We start from the raw sequence: 18,090 nt of genomic DNA, 5'->3' as shown, positions 1-18,090 counted from the left end.
AATTACCCCTTAATCCATAACATCTTCCCAAAAGCCATTGCAGACTCCATCACTTCCATTCAGTTAAGCTCCACTCCTCACGAGGATTTCATCTTCACACCTTACACTCAAGCCAGTAAGTTCTCCACCAAATTAAGCAGTTGCATCCTTCCTCACTTCAAAACCAACAAAGACAGTTTGGAAATTTATTTGAGTCATCAAATCTCATCCCGAATTCAAACTCTTCCTTTGGAAATTACTCAACCCTATGTTAGATTTCCCCTCTCCTTGGAATTGATGACCGTTGCAATTTCAGCCCCAGAATCTAAATGGCATTTATTCTTATCTTGCAGTTTCAGTAAAAGAATCTGGGCAGCCAGCTCCTTGGGACTCTCCAATGTCCATCTCTCTTATCCCTAATTGACATACTAATTACCACTACAATCATTCCAAAAAAAGAAAACCCCACATTCTTAGCATTGCTTCCATAATTCCATAACTATTTATTTTCTATGTCAAACCAGGAGCCCACTTATCTTTCAAGACAAGGCTCCAAATCCCCTCTCAGTTTATGGGTTTTTTCAGGCTCATTGATTGAATCTCCTTATTAGTCAAGTTTCTGCCCAAAAAGGCTAACTGCCTTAAAAGGAAGGTTTTATGAGAGAAAGAGAGAGAGAGAGAGAGAAAAGGGGACTAAAGGGCTTAATTTGCGTAGGAGGCGATCTTGGCAACATGTCAAGATCTTCAACAACATGCCAGAGTCTTCTACCAGCCGAAACTGTAATCCCGGGAAATGACGACCTCACCCCCTGCCCGAACACACTGCCCGGGTGGGATGAGGTCATCATTTCCGCCCTCCCTATGAGAGGAACCTACGAACCTAACTGGGCAAGGAACCTGAGAGGAGAAAAATTCCAATCCCAATGCACGAAGCTCCCACTACTGTAGGGTCTTGGAAGGGCAAATGTACACAGCCTTCCCCTCTGCTTCACAAGAGAGGCTGTTTCCAAGTTTTGAACCCATAACCAATAGTTTGCAATAGCACAACTTAACCATTGCTCTAAGACTCCCACTTCTAAAGTGAAGCAATATAACTTGTCAAATTCAAGTTGGCTGAAACCAGAGACCATCACGGTCTAATTCATCTAGGATCTCTGACAGCCACATCCATATTCCATGTGCTGAGTAAAAAACCATTGTTGATCTCCCTGCTAAAAATCTATCAACCTGAAGCTTTACTAATCCATAATCCTTGCTTGCTTACTTCATTCATTTATTCCTCTTTCTTCTCCATTTCTTCAATTCTTCCCATTGACCACAAGATGCATATATGTTAGCCAACATCATGAACTCTCCATCACTTGGACAATCACCCCTTCGCAGTAGCAGCGATGCGCACGGTTATCAATTCATCCATCTCGATGTCCCCATGAATCACACAAGCATCAAGTAACAGTTGCCCCACAGTCAAATGGCATGGTCTAGGAATCCACCTCAATGATCACCCTACAAGATCAACCATGCACCCTCCCATATTTTTCTGCCTTGGGTGATAGTTCACCCCCCAAACTCTCTCCATTGTTCAAACAGAAGCCAACCCTCTTGACCATGGCTGCATAGCTACATGTATGCGCTAAAACTCCAATGAAGGTATATATCATCAGGCATCGTCAATCCATATTTCATCTCCATGAAAAGCCTGAAAGCAGCTTGGCCATAATTATAAAGTGCAAGTCAAACAGATCTTGGCATTCCAACATCTTTTCTTCACTTGGGCCTTTTGCAGAACCTCTAGTGTTCTGTGTGTATACTTCCACACTTAAACAGTACAAATATGAGAGCAGTCTCGAATTCTCGATTCGTGGATGCAACAAAAGGCTGACAGGGTTAGATCGACAGTTAGGTTCAGTTCTACTGGCCTTCCATCTCATAATAAAAATCAACAGCATCGGTCAACACTGGTTTTTCCAATTACCGATCGATCATATTGACCCACGAGACTACATTTCGTACGACCATCATTTCATCAAACAATTGACGAACCAACTTCATGTCTCCGGCCTTCCTGGTATACAATGCGATCACCGAGTTCCACGAGATATCTTTGGTGGGTATTCTGTCAAAAGGAATCCCTTGCAGATTATACCCTGCCAATCTTTCTTTCCATGCCCACATGTAATGGTGTTGAAGGATACAGAGCCTCTAACAGGCTTCATATCAAATATATCAAGAGCAGCATCCATTTGCCTACAAGAAGCATAAACATCGAGCATCAAGTTCCAAGCTGGCAAATCCTTCTGAGACATCTTCTCGAACAATAAACGGGACACGATCCACGTATCCAAGAGCAAATTATAAGCTGCTAAGCAAGTAAGCATGGCAGATACATGACAATAGTTTTTATCGCTATGCCTGAGGGAGCAAATCCAACATGTGAAAGGCATGTCCAGCAATGGCTTTCAACACAAGAGGGAAGACAATATTATCCCCTTGGACACCACTTGCCTTCATCTTTGTGAACATCAACATTGCTCCTTAATCACCTGCATGCACTCTTTCTGGATGGTCAAACTCCATTGGCGAAGATTAGTAGAGAGCAATGGTCTATTGAGGGACCAAGTGTAATATGAAAACACTAATAGGACTACGAAACTCCTTTACTCTACGCAAGTAAGCCAACAACATTCTCAAATAGTTAGAAGCCAAAATTTGCCTTCTACCATAGCCACAAAGAAGATATGAAGGTTGTCAACAAAGTAAATAAAATTTGAAGTAAATTACCTTTCCATTGCAGTGTCTAATATCAAAATCTAATGAGCCTAAAAAAGATAAAATGTAACGGAAAAAAACAAAAAACCTACCCAATTGTGCCATAAACCGAAGTTTCAGAGTCTAATATCAAAATCTGATACACTCGCTATACATTTAACTGATCATGTAACGGCCTTGTTCATCAAGAGCATCTAGTGATGGGCAAAATTAGCCACACTAGACAGTAATATCCATGGCATTTTAAAATTCTCGCTTCAATAAACACTCATATGACCTCAAAAAATATACAAAATAAAATAAAGGGTTCTCCGCAGCTCTGGCTTATCACAGATTGTAACACAAGTTGCTCGCCAAAAAGGGGGGTAAAAAAGTAAAACGGAGAATAAGATTTAACAACAAAAAAAAAAACAGAATAATCTAGTTTTCTCTGGATACAAAGGAGAACATCTGCAAGATAAGGGCTCCAATGGAATTACGAGAGCATGACTTCACAAGCTTGGATATCAGCATCCTGAGCGCCAACTATTCCTTGCCCAGAAGCACTAGAACTGACGGTCCTTATGGCAGCATCAAAAATAGCTTTCTGGAACCGGGGCTCTTCCACCTTCTTCATAATCTCCACCACCACCTTGAAGTCCAGACAACCGGCCAAGACCAGCTTCCCGATAACCTCGCCAAAACTGCTAGGTGCTTTTGGTAAGTCAATCGCAATGTCATCCAACATTGAACCATAGAGAAGACATCCAGTACCTATGTCCTTGGCCATCAGAACCTCCTTCGTGAACAAGTAATCCAAGAGCTTTGTGACCAGCTCCACACAAGCTGAACCTTTCTCCAATGCAAGATTGATAGCTTCCTTAACCAGCTCTGGATAATAGTAAGGGGCTTGCAAGTCCTCTACACACTGTAATGCTTCATCCAAAAGGCGAACATGGAAGTATTCCTCCAGAAGAGCAATTGTTTTCCTCTGAAGCTCGGCAGGATTTGCTCTTGTGGGAGGTGCCGGTAGCTTCTCGGGAGCTGGAACTGCTGATGGTACCAGAACAGATCTTGTGGGTCCGGGGCTCTGAGCAACAGGATCAACACCCGAGACAAGGCCAGGAGACCGTGTAGGAGGGGCAGCACCACCCAATAGTGCACTTGTCTTGCCAGTTATCAGGCCTCCACTACCCTGAGGCAGTAGCTTAGGGTTAAAAGAACCTGGTCTCCCAACCATAGGGGGCTGAACTCGACCAGACTGCATACCGAGACCGTCACCCCTAGGCATCGAACGATTACGGGGAACCTCCCAATTGTCATTGTCCATCCCAGGCATCCCAGGCATCTTCCTGGTACCAGGCATGCCGGGCATCATTCCCCCAGAGCCCGGTCTGTTGATAGGGAAGCCCCCTGGGCCAACCCCACCTACAGCACCAGCTGCACGACCATTTCTCATGTTTGCAGTTGCACCAGGACGCAACCCAAGATTCTTTTCTGCCTCGGTGTGTATTTCAGTGATGGTCTTGGCCTTCACCTGAAAAATAAAGATTGGAAGACAATCATGATGGGTTGTCAAATAAATATTGCACAATACAATTCAATAGACCTGGAAGTTTACCTCCTCACGCCTGGGGACCCAGTTACAGGCCCGTAGCTCCAGAACATTACGAACCATAAACCTTAGCCTTGGTGCCAATTGAGGGTTTGTAGTCAGTTCCTTCAATCGGCTGAAGTAGACATCATTGATACGCTTAGATTTTGGGCTCTCATCCAATTGCTTCCCAATGGTATTGAAGAACTGACATATAGCCTCAACGTTCTCCTCATCTGGACAAGTTTTACCATCATGCCCCAAAAGCTCCTGTTTCATGTAAGCAGAGGGTAAGCAATTTCTAAAACACTAAGCATCTCAAGAGATTTTGTGGAACAGAAAAGACCAAATAAAGAGCCCAGTAAGGACCTGAACAATATGATGAACAATCTTCTCGGGTACCATCTTCTGTTTCAGTAGTTCACCAATAAGGCGGATGTTTCCAAGAGTACGCAGCTTCACCATTCTTTCTTTATCCCTGCGTTCCAACTCTTGCTCAGGGGCAGTCATCATCCTAATTTCTGCCCTAAGATTGTCAGCACCTTCAAATGCCTCCTGGCAAATATTCAACAGTATACGCTTGAACGTTATTTCTTTTCCACCGGGTTCTTCAGAAGGGAATGGTGGCAGCTTTTCATTTAGATCGAAACAGAGTTGAGCGTACATAGGACAAAATGTTGGCTCCAGCACAGCCTTGTCAAAAATAAGTGAGATAACACCCTGCAGGTGGCAGATTATCTGAGTACCATACAACCGGGGAGAAGGTAAAAGAAAAAAAGAGAAGAAATCCAGACGAGTAAGAAATCAACAAGCCAAGGTAACCTTTAAGATATCGTGTGTTGTGATCCCAGAATCGATGAGTTGCCCTTTAAGAATATCAAATTTCTCTGGTGTCAGCTTGTTCAAAATACTGCAGAGAACATGTGACAGAAAAAATAAGATTTCATCATTGCAAACAGGCCGGATGTAACTGGAAGACACGAAAACAGTAACCCAGAACCCCTGGAGTGAAGCATGGAATATCATGCTACCACCTAGAATTGACCCATTAGTAACTGGCCCACCGCCCATATTCTAGGACAATAAAAAAATATTCACAAGGCATTACCCTTTCACTGTCTTTAAGACACGTTCTTTCTCAGTGAGAGTCCCCCTTCGAGCTGACCATGGCACCTCAGCTTTGACAAGAGCTGGAGCAGGTCCTGTCTGTATCAAAGGAAGAACAAATGAGGTACACCCATAACAAAATAGTGACATATGGCAGTAAGGTATGCTAAAATTCATCTTAATTGCTAGGATCAAGTACAAAAGCAAACTAGATGCAATTAGTTAAAGTCAATCTCACACGTCACAACACCACTAAGATTTCTAAGCCTGCACCTTAGCTTTTTCGCCATTGGTAGCTAAAGCATTAGACAACTTATGGAGTCAATTCACATGAACAGAACACAACCCCACAAGTCAATTCACATGACTGCACTGTATAAGACGATATAAGAACTGCAAAATAAACAATAAATACATCACACAAACTAGAAAATGCAACAACTAATCAATACCCCTTGATTAGAAGAGATTTGAGCCCTTGCAAACTGAGAGTTTAATTGGTCTTGGCGATTATATTGATTTGCTTCCTGCTGCCTTGAATCTAACCGAATTGCCGACTCCTTACTTTCCCGAATAGAATCCCAGGACCTCTCCTCACCAGCAGGCAACTGTCCTGATCGACCGCGCCAATCACGGCTGTCTGGTTCAGGATAACGATTTTGGGTTTGAGATTGCAGCTGCCCAAAAAAAAGGTCAAACAGTCAAAAGGATGAAGATGAAGCCTTTTCAGCCTACTACAACCTGTGAGTGCAAAATACAAACAAGGCAGAGGACAAGATTCTCATATTGTCCAAAACAAATATGAAACCCAAACTGAATGTTTCTTTCCAAAGAAATTAGCAACCCCAAATTAAGATAGCTCACATTTGCATCTCCACGACTCCAGTTCTGATCTTCACCAAAAAATTCAGCCTCAATTTCTTGCTTGATTTTCAGAATTTCTTCAGGGGCATCAACAGCCTATGAGATAAAATAACAACCAAAACAAATACACAATGTGTTAAAGAATATCAAAAACTAGAACTAGTAAAGTGACTTGCAACATACATGTATAAAGCACCACAACCTAACTAAAAATTTGGACTAGCAAACCCAAAGACAATTGTAACACCTTAAGAAATGTAGATTAATAAGAATATACAACAGAAGAGAAGTGTTTGATATTGTCTATTGCATCTTGGATCTATTTGCACCAAAGCTACAGAGTTCTTGTAATGGATGGATGCCATAACAGCATCCAAACAGTGTATTTAACACACGTACAGTTTTGCAATCAATAAAAGCCCACATAATCAAATCGTACTGCACTTAGCTCTATGAATTCCTTTGAAAATTCCACATTTGTCTTGAATAAAAAAGGCTTCAAAACTGCTCTTTGTCTAGCATGATACAGGGAGGAGATAAACTAGTCAAATGGGATGGGGAAAACCTAAGGTAAAATGGACAGTTTCTGCTGCTAGTTTAGCTTTAACAAGTCGAAACCATTTCGAAAAAGCAACACTATAAGCTGTCTCTCCAAACAGTAAACTCAAACCTCTTACGTAAAAACATTTCAAAAGACAGTTCATACATGTCTGTCCAGGACTCCAGGCCCCTAAAAATGAAAAATATAAACAATGGAAATAAACTTGGTGTTTCAATGTAGACAAAAATAAAATATGAAAAACCCAGGAGAAAACTCTACAATCAAAAGATATAAAAATGAACAGGAAACAATTTTTCTCTCGTCATTTCTTGCATGTTAATCATGATTCTAAAGTAGCAGCAGCATCAACAAAACTACAAAAGACATCCAATAACACACTTCTCCATCAATTAATCAGCACGAGAGACATTGACAAAAGATAAATAAGTATCATGAAGGGTAGATTAAGGAAATTACCTCTCTAAGCTGTAACAGCTGGTCACGAGTGTACCGAACATGCTCACGAGCCTCAAACCGCGAGTCTCCAGTCTGCAAAAATAAATAAATAAATAAAACATGAGTAAAGAACTATATCCGTTCTGTACTTTAACTGCCAACTCTGCTGCTTTCAATGAGTAAAAAAATAAAAACTACTAATGAAATCACAAAAGTCAAGTTTAACATAATAAATACATGGAACGACCAACATCATTTTCACAAATAGAACACAACGGAACAGTCGCAAGAATACCTGGATTACAATTATTAACAGCATATGAAGCAAGCTTGAAGTATTTGTAAAATCTGGCACGAAATTTTTTACATAAGTTTACCCAACAAACCCCCCCCCCCCAACAAAAAAAAAAAAAAGAAGAAAAGCTTGTAGCAGGACAGGGGGGAAAATCAGATTGCATGCGTCAGAAGAATAGGAATAAAAGCCAAAAGCCATTCTTCATGACTAGAGTACGAGTTTGAATCCAATGCCATGAGAAAACACATGAATCGACCTCTGCAGAGAAAAGTAATTTAAAAATGTCAACATGGTGGTTTAAACCAAGGACCACCACACCCCTCCACGAGTTGGTTCAAACAAGGTAAGGATTGGATTTGGTATTGGAAAAACCATGAAAACTCAGCTTGACATATCCCCTTTATCTTGTAATATCAGTGAGTCCCTCGCATTCTTCAGGGGACAGGACAGGTCAGGAACGAGTAATATTTAGTAGATTCAATGAAATCCTCCCCTAACTCAGCCCCTTGCCATTTTTTGTAGGATTATAATAATATTCATATCCAGCAAAGGAAGGCATAAAATAAAACAATTAACGGTTTCCCACTAGAAACTTTCCAGACTTGATGATACCCATGGTGGGCACCATATAGTCACCTATGGCAATTACTAGGAATAATAGATGCATAGATGCATAGTTGCCAAAGTGCTAGGAGATCCAAGGCGCTCGAGGGCCAGCTCTAAGCACTTACGCGACAAAGCGCCTGCCTAGTGCATTTTTGTATTCTCGTAAGATTTATCATCATCTCAATCTTAAAATGTCGAGAAATACTTTGGAAGCCTTACTTATACATTAGTTTTTTACTCGTCCCTTTTGGTTATAATAAAATAGAATATTAATATATTAAAATAAGATAAAAATATCTTATTAAAGAAAAGGGGTTGAGGGCATTCTCAATAGATTCTGCCACAAATACTAATCAAATAAGAGGTGCAGAATGAATTATATATTAAATAAGATAAACAAATATCTTATTAAAAAAGGGGGTAGTTGAGGTCATTTTCGATGTCGACAGATTCTAGAAGCAGGGATTGGAGGGCCCGAGGGAATAGCGGAGCAAAAAACCATTTGTCCTCCTAGAAACGTGCTCTATGCACAACATTGAAATAATCGCGACTTTGTGGTTGTCTTTCCTCAATGTTGATGGAAGTGGCATCAACGAAGGAACTCAAATAGATACGCTCTCCCCCCCCTCTTTCTTCTTTTTCTTTTTTTCTCTTTTATGGTAGTGATGATGGGGTGGTGGTGGCCACTGCAACTTTTCTTCGTTGGCGGCAATTGTTGTGGCTGGCACTGCTACTGTTTCTTCAATCTTCTTATTCTTCCTTCTCCCCTCCTTCCATCTTCATCTTCTTCTACTTATTACACTATTGCTATTGTTGCTATGGCGGTGGCGGTGGCGGGCGGTGGCGGTGGCGGTGGCGGTGGTGGTGTTTCTATTGCTGTTTCCTCTTTATCGGGGGTGGGGGGGTCAAGTCGTAGGGATGAGCATGTGCTGCCAACACCAAAGCACCTTGGACAATGAGGCGATAGTTTACCTTGGCCCAGATTTTCTACCCAGACGCCTAGGAAACATTTTGACACCCATGAATAGAACTGTTGCACAATGATCCATGTCAAGTCAGAATCCAAAACCAAACTGACATAGTTCCCTCACCATTCAAAAGATCCCATACAGAATTGGTCCAGAGCAAGCAACCACAAAGGGTGCTCAAAAGTGATAAGCCTCAACACGGTAAATGAACCACCACTCAAAAAGATGTGTCTTCCCAAAGTAAGAAAGAAAGCATCATCAAATGTTGCATAAGGACAAAAGTTAGCTCAACAGGGAAGCATATACAACAAACAACATAATTGGGAAGTATGTCTGGTACACCTGGTCAAGCATTACCAAAACTTGCAAATATGACAGTCTGAACACTACGTTGTGCATGCCACACACAAGCAGGGGCATACATGCATATCATGTGCTAGAGAGAGAATGAGAGAGACGGGTGGACAGACAGTTCCCACATTAAAGTCATGCTCCTGTATATCAGCAGTCGTTTGACTTTCTTAGAATGACAGAAGGGAAGGGGAGCAGTAATCTAACACCCGTAAATCTCAAACATCCCATCGCTTGGGTCAACAACAAAATTTTGCACATAAAAAAACCAGATTTCTGTAAAGTGTCCTGTAGAAAATGTGCAGCCAACATTCGGAAAACAAATCAAAAGAACTAAGAAGGCTACCAAAATCCGAATGGATTAGAAAATGATCTCTCTTTTCTCATAGACATTGCAAAACAGCAGAGCATTTCAACATAAGTACTAAGAATAATAAATATAGTCTTTCAGAAATAATAATCTGGAAAAGCACAGAGATACATAACTGCTGTACATTCAACCAATATCCTTTTTTTATTTTGGGTGGGGGGCTGGGGAGCACAATTTGATCAAAGTGATTCCCACATTATTGAATAATCAGTAGAAAACACCTACGGAGTACGTCTTAGTCAACAATACCCCTTTTTTCACAAAGTTAAATCCACTTTTATAGATTTGAAATAAAGTTCCATAGTATCAAAAAAAAAAAGAAAACAAATGGTAGAACTCAGGCTATTTTCTCTGATAAATATCAATTATTATTGGTTACACATAAATGAGATGGTCAAAGCCAAAAGGTAAATCCCTAGAGAGGAAAAGGAGAATGTGACCCAAACCAAAGATACATAAATACACCATGTGTCAATTAATTTTAACATCTACAGTACAAACAAACCTCAAAAAGCTGAGTATACAGTAAAATGAATCAACTATGCAAGACTATTAAAAGCTGATCATTAATTGGATTACCAGGTTGATGGATATCACAACTATCTTTTGTCACCTTCTAAAGCTCATATATGTAGGTCCTTAATGGGCATCCCAATACTCAATGCAGGCCCACCTAAAGCCTACCGATTACTGTTTGTCCATATTTACAGCAGGTACACATCTTAAGTGTCCCACCAAGAATTAGGACACATCATCAGCAAAGACCTCTTGCAATTTTATTATTTTCTAGATCTCACAATTACAGAATTTCTAAGCAATGTTAAGTTTATTGTTGCATGATTTTTTTCCTCTCCAAAACTTTATAGCCCAAAAAGTAAAACAAACCTGTCTCTCATTCTACCGTAGGTTTTCTATTTCTTTTATTTATCTAATTCCACGAAAGATGAAAATGCTGAAATCCAATTTTCACATGAAATTAGAAAAAATAAATAAGTGTGACTTTTGCATATTCCATACTCCTACAAGTAAACAGCACATTGATCTTTAGAAGCAGGAACGTAACGCCAATCATCTTAGGAAGAAATAAGTCCGAAAAACAAATACGTAGATAAAGTTATACATTAACCTAAAAAGAAACATTTATTTATTGAATTTGCTAAAGAGATAATTCACACTAGCAACGAATGAAAAGACAATTGTCCAAAAATCTCATTCGAGACAGGAAGGAAAATTTAAATTCCGACGGTACCAGAACATCCGAATCCGAGAATAAAATTAGCTGAAATACAAATAAACTCAAGCTAATCAGCAAAGATCTCACAAACTAAGAAAAAATAAAGCACAAACAGACAAAAGAAGAAAAAAAATCAATTCTTTAAGAACCCTAGCTGAAACAGAAACTAAATCGCTATCCTCAGTGAGATAATAACAACCAGAGAAGACCCAGAAAAAAAAAAAATAAAAGGAAGAAACCCTAGATCCTTCTAGAAGATAGGGTTTTGAGAGGGGACCTTGAGAGAAGAAGTGAGAAGGGCGCCGCCATGGGGGCGGAGGAGCAATTGATCTGAGGACGATGAGGATGAGATCGAAGATAAACCACCACCAGCGACACTACCAGAACTATTGCCGAAAGCAGAGTCAAAGCGAGGGGCAAGAAATCTGCTTCCTCGGTTGGCTCCACCACCAGGCCTTAAACTCAATACCGTCTGATCTGCCTGCATAACTCAGTCTTTCGCTCTTTGATGTGGACAATCGCCGCCGACCAATCGATCACAAAAAAAAAGAAGCGATAAGAGACAATCGACCCACCCAAAGAGAGCCGATCGCGGAGATTAAAGAAGATAAAAAGTTTCTGTTATTGGAAGGATAAAGAAACGACCGACGAAGGGAAGAAGCGTTTCCCAGAGAGAGAGAGAGGGAGACTCTCCGCTATCTCTATCTCTAACTCTATCTCTCTACCTCTCTTCGCTGCTGCAAAGAGAAAAGAAAGTGAAGAGAGATGAGGACAAGAGAGAAAACCCCCTTTTATGTATTGATGATTCCGCCTTTGGTTGGGAGTGTACAGAGAATTTACTACTCATTCTTTATTTCTCTTTCTAATTTTCGTAATACGCATTAGATTTCCAATACAACTCCAACAACCATGAAAATTACGTCACTGTCCTAACTTACTAATTTGAAACTCCCCACTAATATTTCCATAACTCTAATTTACTATTTTACCCTTCGATTGAGAATATATGTTACCGAAAAAATTTAAAAAAATAAAAAATAAAAAATGGCTTCCGCAAAATTTATCTCAAATATTAAGTTATTTCTCATATTTTTGTTATTTAGCAGAGAGCCTTTCCTCATATTAGGGCTTTACTAATATGTACTAAAAATGTGATAATGGATGATTGTTTCTTTCTTTCCTAGAATATAGTGTTTCTTTTGTTTTTTTTTTTTTTATGAGAAAGCAACGGAAAAGGTTTTCATGCATAACCACATAAGCTTTTGCATTTTTTTTTTTAAATACATCAATTAAGATATAGTTATAGGGTTTGTAATGATAGATCTAAGATTGAAGTCCATTTATTGTTGTTCTCATGCATCAAGCCTATTGGCCATGCATGATTGATTAGATATTTATAGATCATTCTATGTATGTGATCTAGGGACATGTTCATTGATCTAATATTTAGATTATGTGTTTGTATGTATAATTTCAATGTTTGTGATTTTTAAAATTTGATTATTAAAAAATTTGTTGGTTGATTATATACAAATCAATTAAGATTTAAGTACTATTTATTAGAGGTTTTAAAAATTAAAAATAAAAAATTTACTAACTTTTTTTGTTGTAAGAAAAAACTTTACTGATAGACATGTGTACAACCAATGAAGTAACTAACTAGCTAGTAGGTAGTTAGTTTGGATACTAATGATCTATGTAGGTTTTTTTTTTACATATACAGCTAATCCTAAGGAGAGAGGAACTCAAGGCCTCGTAATTGTGAAGTGTTGATTTTTACTAATTGAACTATACCATCGAGGTTTATATAGTATTTTTAATTTATATTAAACTATTTTTTTGTTTTCAATTCTACCAAATAAAACAAGGGATAGAATTCCCTTTGCGGGCTGTGTAATGTACATTAGCGCCTCATTGTTGTGTCTATCTCTCTTCTCCTACAATAGAGAGTAGATATGTTATTTCATAGAAATGGAGGAGAGAGGTAAACATAGGGAGGCACTAGCGTACACTACGTAGTCTGACAATGTTCTTTCTTTCCAAAATTACAAGTTAGCTCATCTCTCTCATATTATGAGCCTTGAAGATCCTAACTGTTTCAGACCTTAGGCTATTAATAGCCAAATCTTACTGTTGGATTCTTCATTCATCTGGTACAACATGTGCCTCCCCTCTGGTACTTTTGTAGCTTGTCATTTTTTTAATTTAGATTTATCTCCATTTGATGGCATTTTGGTACTTATATTGGTGATTTTATTAAAATTTTAAATAAGATTCTGATTAACTTTCCTTGCTTACCTTGAACTAAAATTTGGCCTTTTAGATATTTGTGAGGTACTCTATCATATGAACTAACCGATGTATTGCCAAATAACAAATAATGAAGCATTACACTTCACTAGGCATAATGACACCTATAGAGACCCTTTGTTTTATATGTATGATTTTTTATCTTTTTTGTGCCAAGAAAAAATAACGCACGATTACACAAAGATTAATCATTGTCAAAAGTGGCATTTAGAGTATACTTGCACTGTTATGATATAGTAATATAATTTTTTTTTTTTGATGAAATGATAGTAATATTTAAAAGCAAGAAGAAATTTGAAGAGTACAAAAACTAGACTATTTCCCATCTCACCCGTGTGATACCGATGACCAAGAGTAGGATAGCTTCGACCCCACGTAATAGGGGATGAGAGTTGATGATAGAACAAGAGACTCATTGCATGATCACATCACCAATGGTGAGGGGATTCTTTCTCTCCTTTCGGTGAAGAAAAACATTAGCAAAGGAATACAATAGAATTAGAGGGACATTACAGTCTTTTCGCATTATGAATATCTCTCAATGAGATCGAGATCTGGTGAAGGGTACAATTGTACCTTTACGTCACAGATATATATATATATATATATATTTCATGGGAAAATAGCAAATCTCTAATTAAGACCCCAATTATTGTACTGTTGTCGATTGCAAGTCTCGTCTGCCCAGTATCCGACCGGCAACCGGTACTGGGTCCCACATCTCACCCCTCGTTCGCGGTAAAGTACCATGAACTCGTGCCATGTAGAGCTACAGACGAATTGACGATAGTGATGTGTAAGACATACACGTGTCAGTTACATATTTAGGTTAATTAAAGCCCGGAGTACTTCCACTACTCGGAGTGAGATTTGCATGCGGCTGCCACGTGGCTTTTGCATCACTCTCGAGTGCTATTTTGCGCTTGTTTTGAAAAGTTCCACACGTGTGGTATCCTTCCTTCCTTATTTAGGGTTTGTGAAGTTTGTTAGGTGGGTAACAGTGAAAAGGTTTTGTTACCTTCTAAATCTACACCGTCTAAAGTTAATATTTGCAGTTTGTATATATTTGGTAACTTCTGTCGCAGCATCGAATCATCAGTTTAAAAAACGGCCAAACGTCCCCAAACGAGAAGGGTTTCAACTTTCAATGAGGACTTCGACGATTCAATGCGTAGCGCTCATGAGAGTGTCGGCATATAATAGGGTTTTAGGAATCAGTATTGGATCGTCGGCTAATGTATCGGTACGTGGCCAATACCAAATTGGTGATACGGTACGGGTAGGTATTTTTTAGGGGAAAAAAATCCAAGACGGCCAATACGGATTAATGTGTATCAGATATGATATCGGTTTCAAAACTGACCCATTCCGATGCCATGAACAAAAACCATCCTTGGCCTACAACCATCCGATTGAAATCCATGTAGTAGCACATGTTGATGCATGAATTTGAACCGTCACATTGGGGAGGAGACCTGCTCACCAAAGACCAAAGAATTGAGCGAGCGATAGAGAAGATTGGAGCGGACCCCAAAGAAGATTCTCCAATGCTTAAGTCAGAACTTTGAGGAAAAAATAGTATGAGTGGAACTGAACAAGCAATTAAGGTACATAAATGAGAATGATTGGTGTTAATGATTAATTGGTCTCTCTACCTCGTACATTACCCTCCTATATATAGGAAGGGCAACGACGACTGTGGAGAGTCTTCCCCTTATGGCATTGAGGAGGTCGAGGTACCAGATATCATGATAGTAGTTATACCTCAGTCGCTTTGGATTGGCCACATGTTGACTACTCATAGACTAGTCGGTTTTATGCATATCGACACCCCACCTATCAAGAACCTTTTCTCCATTTGCCTTAAGCCATGCGTAGGCATCGTCTAGTGAAGCTAACAGTTGTATAGAACGTACTCCTTTGTGACAACTGAATTGAGATCAAGTTTAACGGTTGTAGATACTGAATTTTGTCATCTTCCAACAATGATGACAATTGGACATGGATAGACATCGATATCTCTCTCAAGATATGTCCCAAATCATATCTTTTTCCATAAGGCTTGTTTGTTAGTCATTCAAACAAGTCTTTCAATAGACATACCCATTGGCTATTTAGGTGTCTATTAAGAAAAAACTCAACCCTCTAACACACTTTTTATAAAATAAAATAATATTTTGAATATTTAATTTTAAAATCATTTAAAATTACAATAATCACCCTATTGATTATAGCCAGTGGTGTAAATTATGTGAGTTTTCATTTTTTTGGGAAGAGGTTTGCTTCAGGTTGATCCTTACGCCAATACACAAGGGCTAACCGCTAATGGGAGCACACACATGGTCATCCAAGAAGAGGCAGAGTGAGAGGGCATAGGGGGTGGTCATTTCAATGCCTCGTGTAAGCGCTTAGAAGAACATTTCTCTCATTTATGTAAATAGAGCAATTTTTATATTCTTAAGAAGTGAAGTTGAGAGCTTATACAACCTTGACTTCACTGCCCACTTAGTAATAAATACTTTATGAGAGTTCTCTGTCCAGGAGTGTAGCTTATGCCAGCACTCCTATGAGTCTCTCTCTCTCTCCTCCCCATGTGAAAAGACACCTCTACCCCTTTATTTTACGGATGAGAGAGATAGACACATGAGAGTGTTGGCGTAGGCCACACTTCCTTACAGAAAACTGCTTCCCATACTTTATATACCCCAAGGGGTCAGCTCAATTGGCAAAAGACCAACTCCTCAAATAAGAGGTTATGCGTTCAAATCACCTTGAGGCCTATCCCCATCCCCTATCCCCTACCCCTTATCCCTCCCTATTAAAGCTCTCCAATTCCAAAAATAAAATAAAATAAAATAAATACTTTATACAATGTTTTTTATTTCAAAATGTCTGGCTTCAAAACATTCAATAAGCTTAGAAACATCATACAATAAGTTAAACATCTCCTAAAACCACCCTTTTCATACTTGTTTGCTTGAGCCATTTTTGACAATCCGTCCAAACTATTGCATGTGATCATATCTGTTCTTTTGCTCCTTTTAATCCTTGGTACATTGCTCGAAATTCTAATTCGTGTGAACTCTCTATAAAACCATGATTCATATATACTGCAATAAAATGAGAGATATACTACCGTAGAAGCCTAACTAGCTGGTCCTTCAGATGTATCGTAGCTACCATCACAAATGATAAGAAAAAGCAGCCCTCGTGACAACCTATAGTAAGCACTTATGTCCAACACATCATTAGCATGAGGAGAAGGTTATCAAAACCAGAGGGAAGGAGCCTCAAAGTATTAATTTTGGGGTGGTAGAGAAGAGATTCATTCATTAAAAGATTTTGTAAAGGCCGAGGCATCCTTGTGACAGAGGTTCAAGATGACATCATTACGACAACGCCATAAATAATAGAAAGTTATCGTTGAATAGAGAAGAGACGATGTTTATTACCCTTAGATAAAACAAGATCCATGAGTGTGGACTCATACAACATAGAAATGTTTGAAGCAAGGAGACATTCAGATCTTATACCCATAGGTTTCAACAACCAAAATTATTTTAGAGAAATTACAAGACAAGAAAATATGTCATTTCGTTTTTAATTATTTTTTACAAAAACAACTAAAAGGATCCGCATTTGAGAAAGTAGAGACCTTAGATTACACAGCTAAATCACTAACCAATGTTTTTTTATAAAAACACTTTAAACTTTGGCAAGATTAATTATTGTCAAAAGTGCATTTAGAGTATACCGTTAACTTGACCAACCAATCAATTGTCCAAAAATTTATTTGATTTTCAGCACTCTATTATTGGGGTTTACTTTATATTATATATAAAATCACTTCCATCAAAAAATATATGTAAAATCACATTATGAGTTTATAATATGGGTAATATCATGTGGCATGTTAATTAATAGACAATTAGGGGCAGTAAAAACAAAAAAAATAGCAGTCCATAAACTCAAGCTTAATCTTCTTATGCTTTTCAGAATGGATAACTTTTTTGGGTGCACAGAATGGATACTTTGAACTAAGAAGAAACTTTGATTTTCTTAGAATTAAAAATCTCAAAATCATACTCGAACATGCATCATATTTAATAAATAAAATAGTTCATTGTTATAAATCAAATCGAGGTTCATAAAGTATCTCAAGGCACCTTGGGGTCCAGCTATGTTTGAAACACATGAATGGATAGAAAAGAAAAGAAACTGATACATCCAAGATTCATCGGACCAATCAGTGGCTACCACGTGTCACAGAGCGACCCGCTCCAAAACCAAAGAGAACCAATCGGGGGTCCCACCCGGGCGCGGCCTGCACCCAGGCGTGGCCTCACCCAGGCGCGGCCTCTCACCCAGGCTGGGCTTGCACCCAGGCGCGGCATCGTGGACGCAGACGTGATGTTCACGGACAACGGGGCCACTCGTCTATGACCCAATCGTGTCACTACAGACTCATGTCACCACCAGGACTCTAGGCCACCGCTTAGAAGTCACGTCACCCAGACGGATTCAAGCACCAATGACGTTATCACCACACGCGGGTATCTATCCGCTAAGGATCTTGATACCACCAGAACACTCCCTCTCGCGAGGAGATGGCCAATCAGGATAGAGCCCCGTTACCCAGGGCCTCTATCCACTCAACGGTACACTCG

The 18,090-nt window shown here is 39.2% G+C and overlaps 1 protein-coding gene and 1 non-coding gene across 3 annotated transcripts; both read right to left on the bottom strand.

Annotated features, from left to right (window-relative positions):
• Positions 1 to 2,994: 2,994 nt before the first annotated feature.
• LOC122654753 (eukaryotic translation initiation factor) lies at positions 2,995 to 11,884 on the bottom strand. Of its 2 annotated transcripts, none has more exons than XM_043848989.1 (9): positions 11,391 to 11,884; positions 7,311 to 7,382; positions 6,293 to 6,388; positions 5,881 to 6,105; positions 5,430 to 5,527; positions 5,144 to 5,231; positions 4,691 to 5,041; positions 4,349 to 4,591; positions 2,995 to 4,264 (listed from the first exon to the last, which is right to left on the bottom strand). In XM_043848989.1, exons 1-9 carry the CDS (start codon positions 11,598 to 11,600, stop codon positions 3,224 to 3,226), a joined length of 2,424 nt encoding a protein of 807 aa, XP_043704924.1. In that variant the 5' UTR covers positions 11,601 to 11,884; the 3' UTR covers positions 2,995 to 3,223. The 2 variants fall into 2 exon arrangements, with proteins under 2 accessions (XP_043704924.1, XP_043704925.1); XM_043848990.1 differs by having other exon boundaries at positions 5,911 to 6,105.
• On the bottom strand, positions 10,503 to 10,607 carry LOC122657164. Its single transcript, XR_006332238.1, has one exon. It is a non-coding gene; the product is annotated as a small nucleolar RNA snoR103 (small nucleolar RNA).
• Positions 11,885 to 18,090: the final 6,206 nt, after the last annotated feature.

Source organism: Telopea speciosissima, chromosome 3 (genome assembly GCF_018873765.1).
Source record: "Telopea speciosissima isolate NSW1024214 ecotype Mountain lineage chromosome 3, Tspe_v1, whole genome shotgun sequence".
NCBI lineage: Eukaryota > Viridiplantae > Streptophyta > Magnoliopsida > Proteales > Proteaceae > Telopea > Telopea speciosissima.
Note: the sequence above shows the minus strand (reverse complement) of the source record. Positions and strands in the feature narration are given on the sequence as shown.

Bases quoted from the DNA above. Each gene is read 5' to 3' on its own strand.
- LOC122654753 (XM_043848989.1), bottom strand. From the start codon at position 11,600: ATGCAGGCAGATCAGACGGTATTGAGTTTAAGGCCTGGTGGTGGAGCC. The intron at 7,383-11,390 runs GTCCCCTCTCAA...TTATTTTTGCAG, and splicing joins TTCTCACTTCTTCTCTCAAG to ACTGGAGACTCGCGGTTTGA. The intron at 5,528-5,880 runs GTATTGATTAGT...CCTTTGATACAG, and splicing joins AAATCTCTTCTAATCAAGGG to ACAGGACCTGCTCCAGCTCT.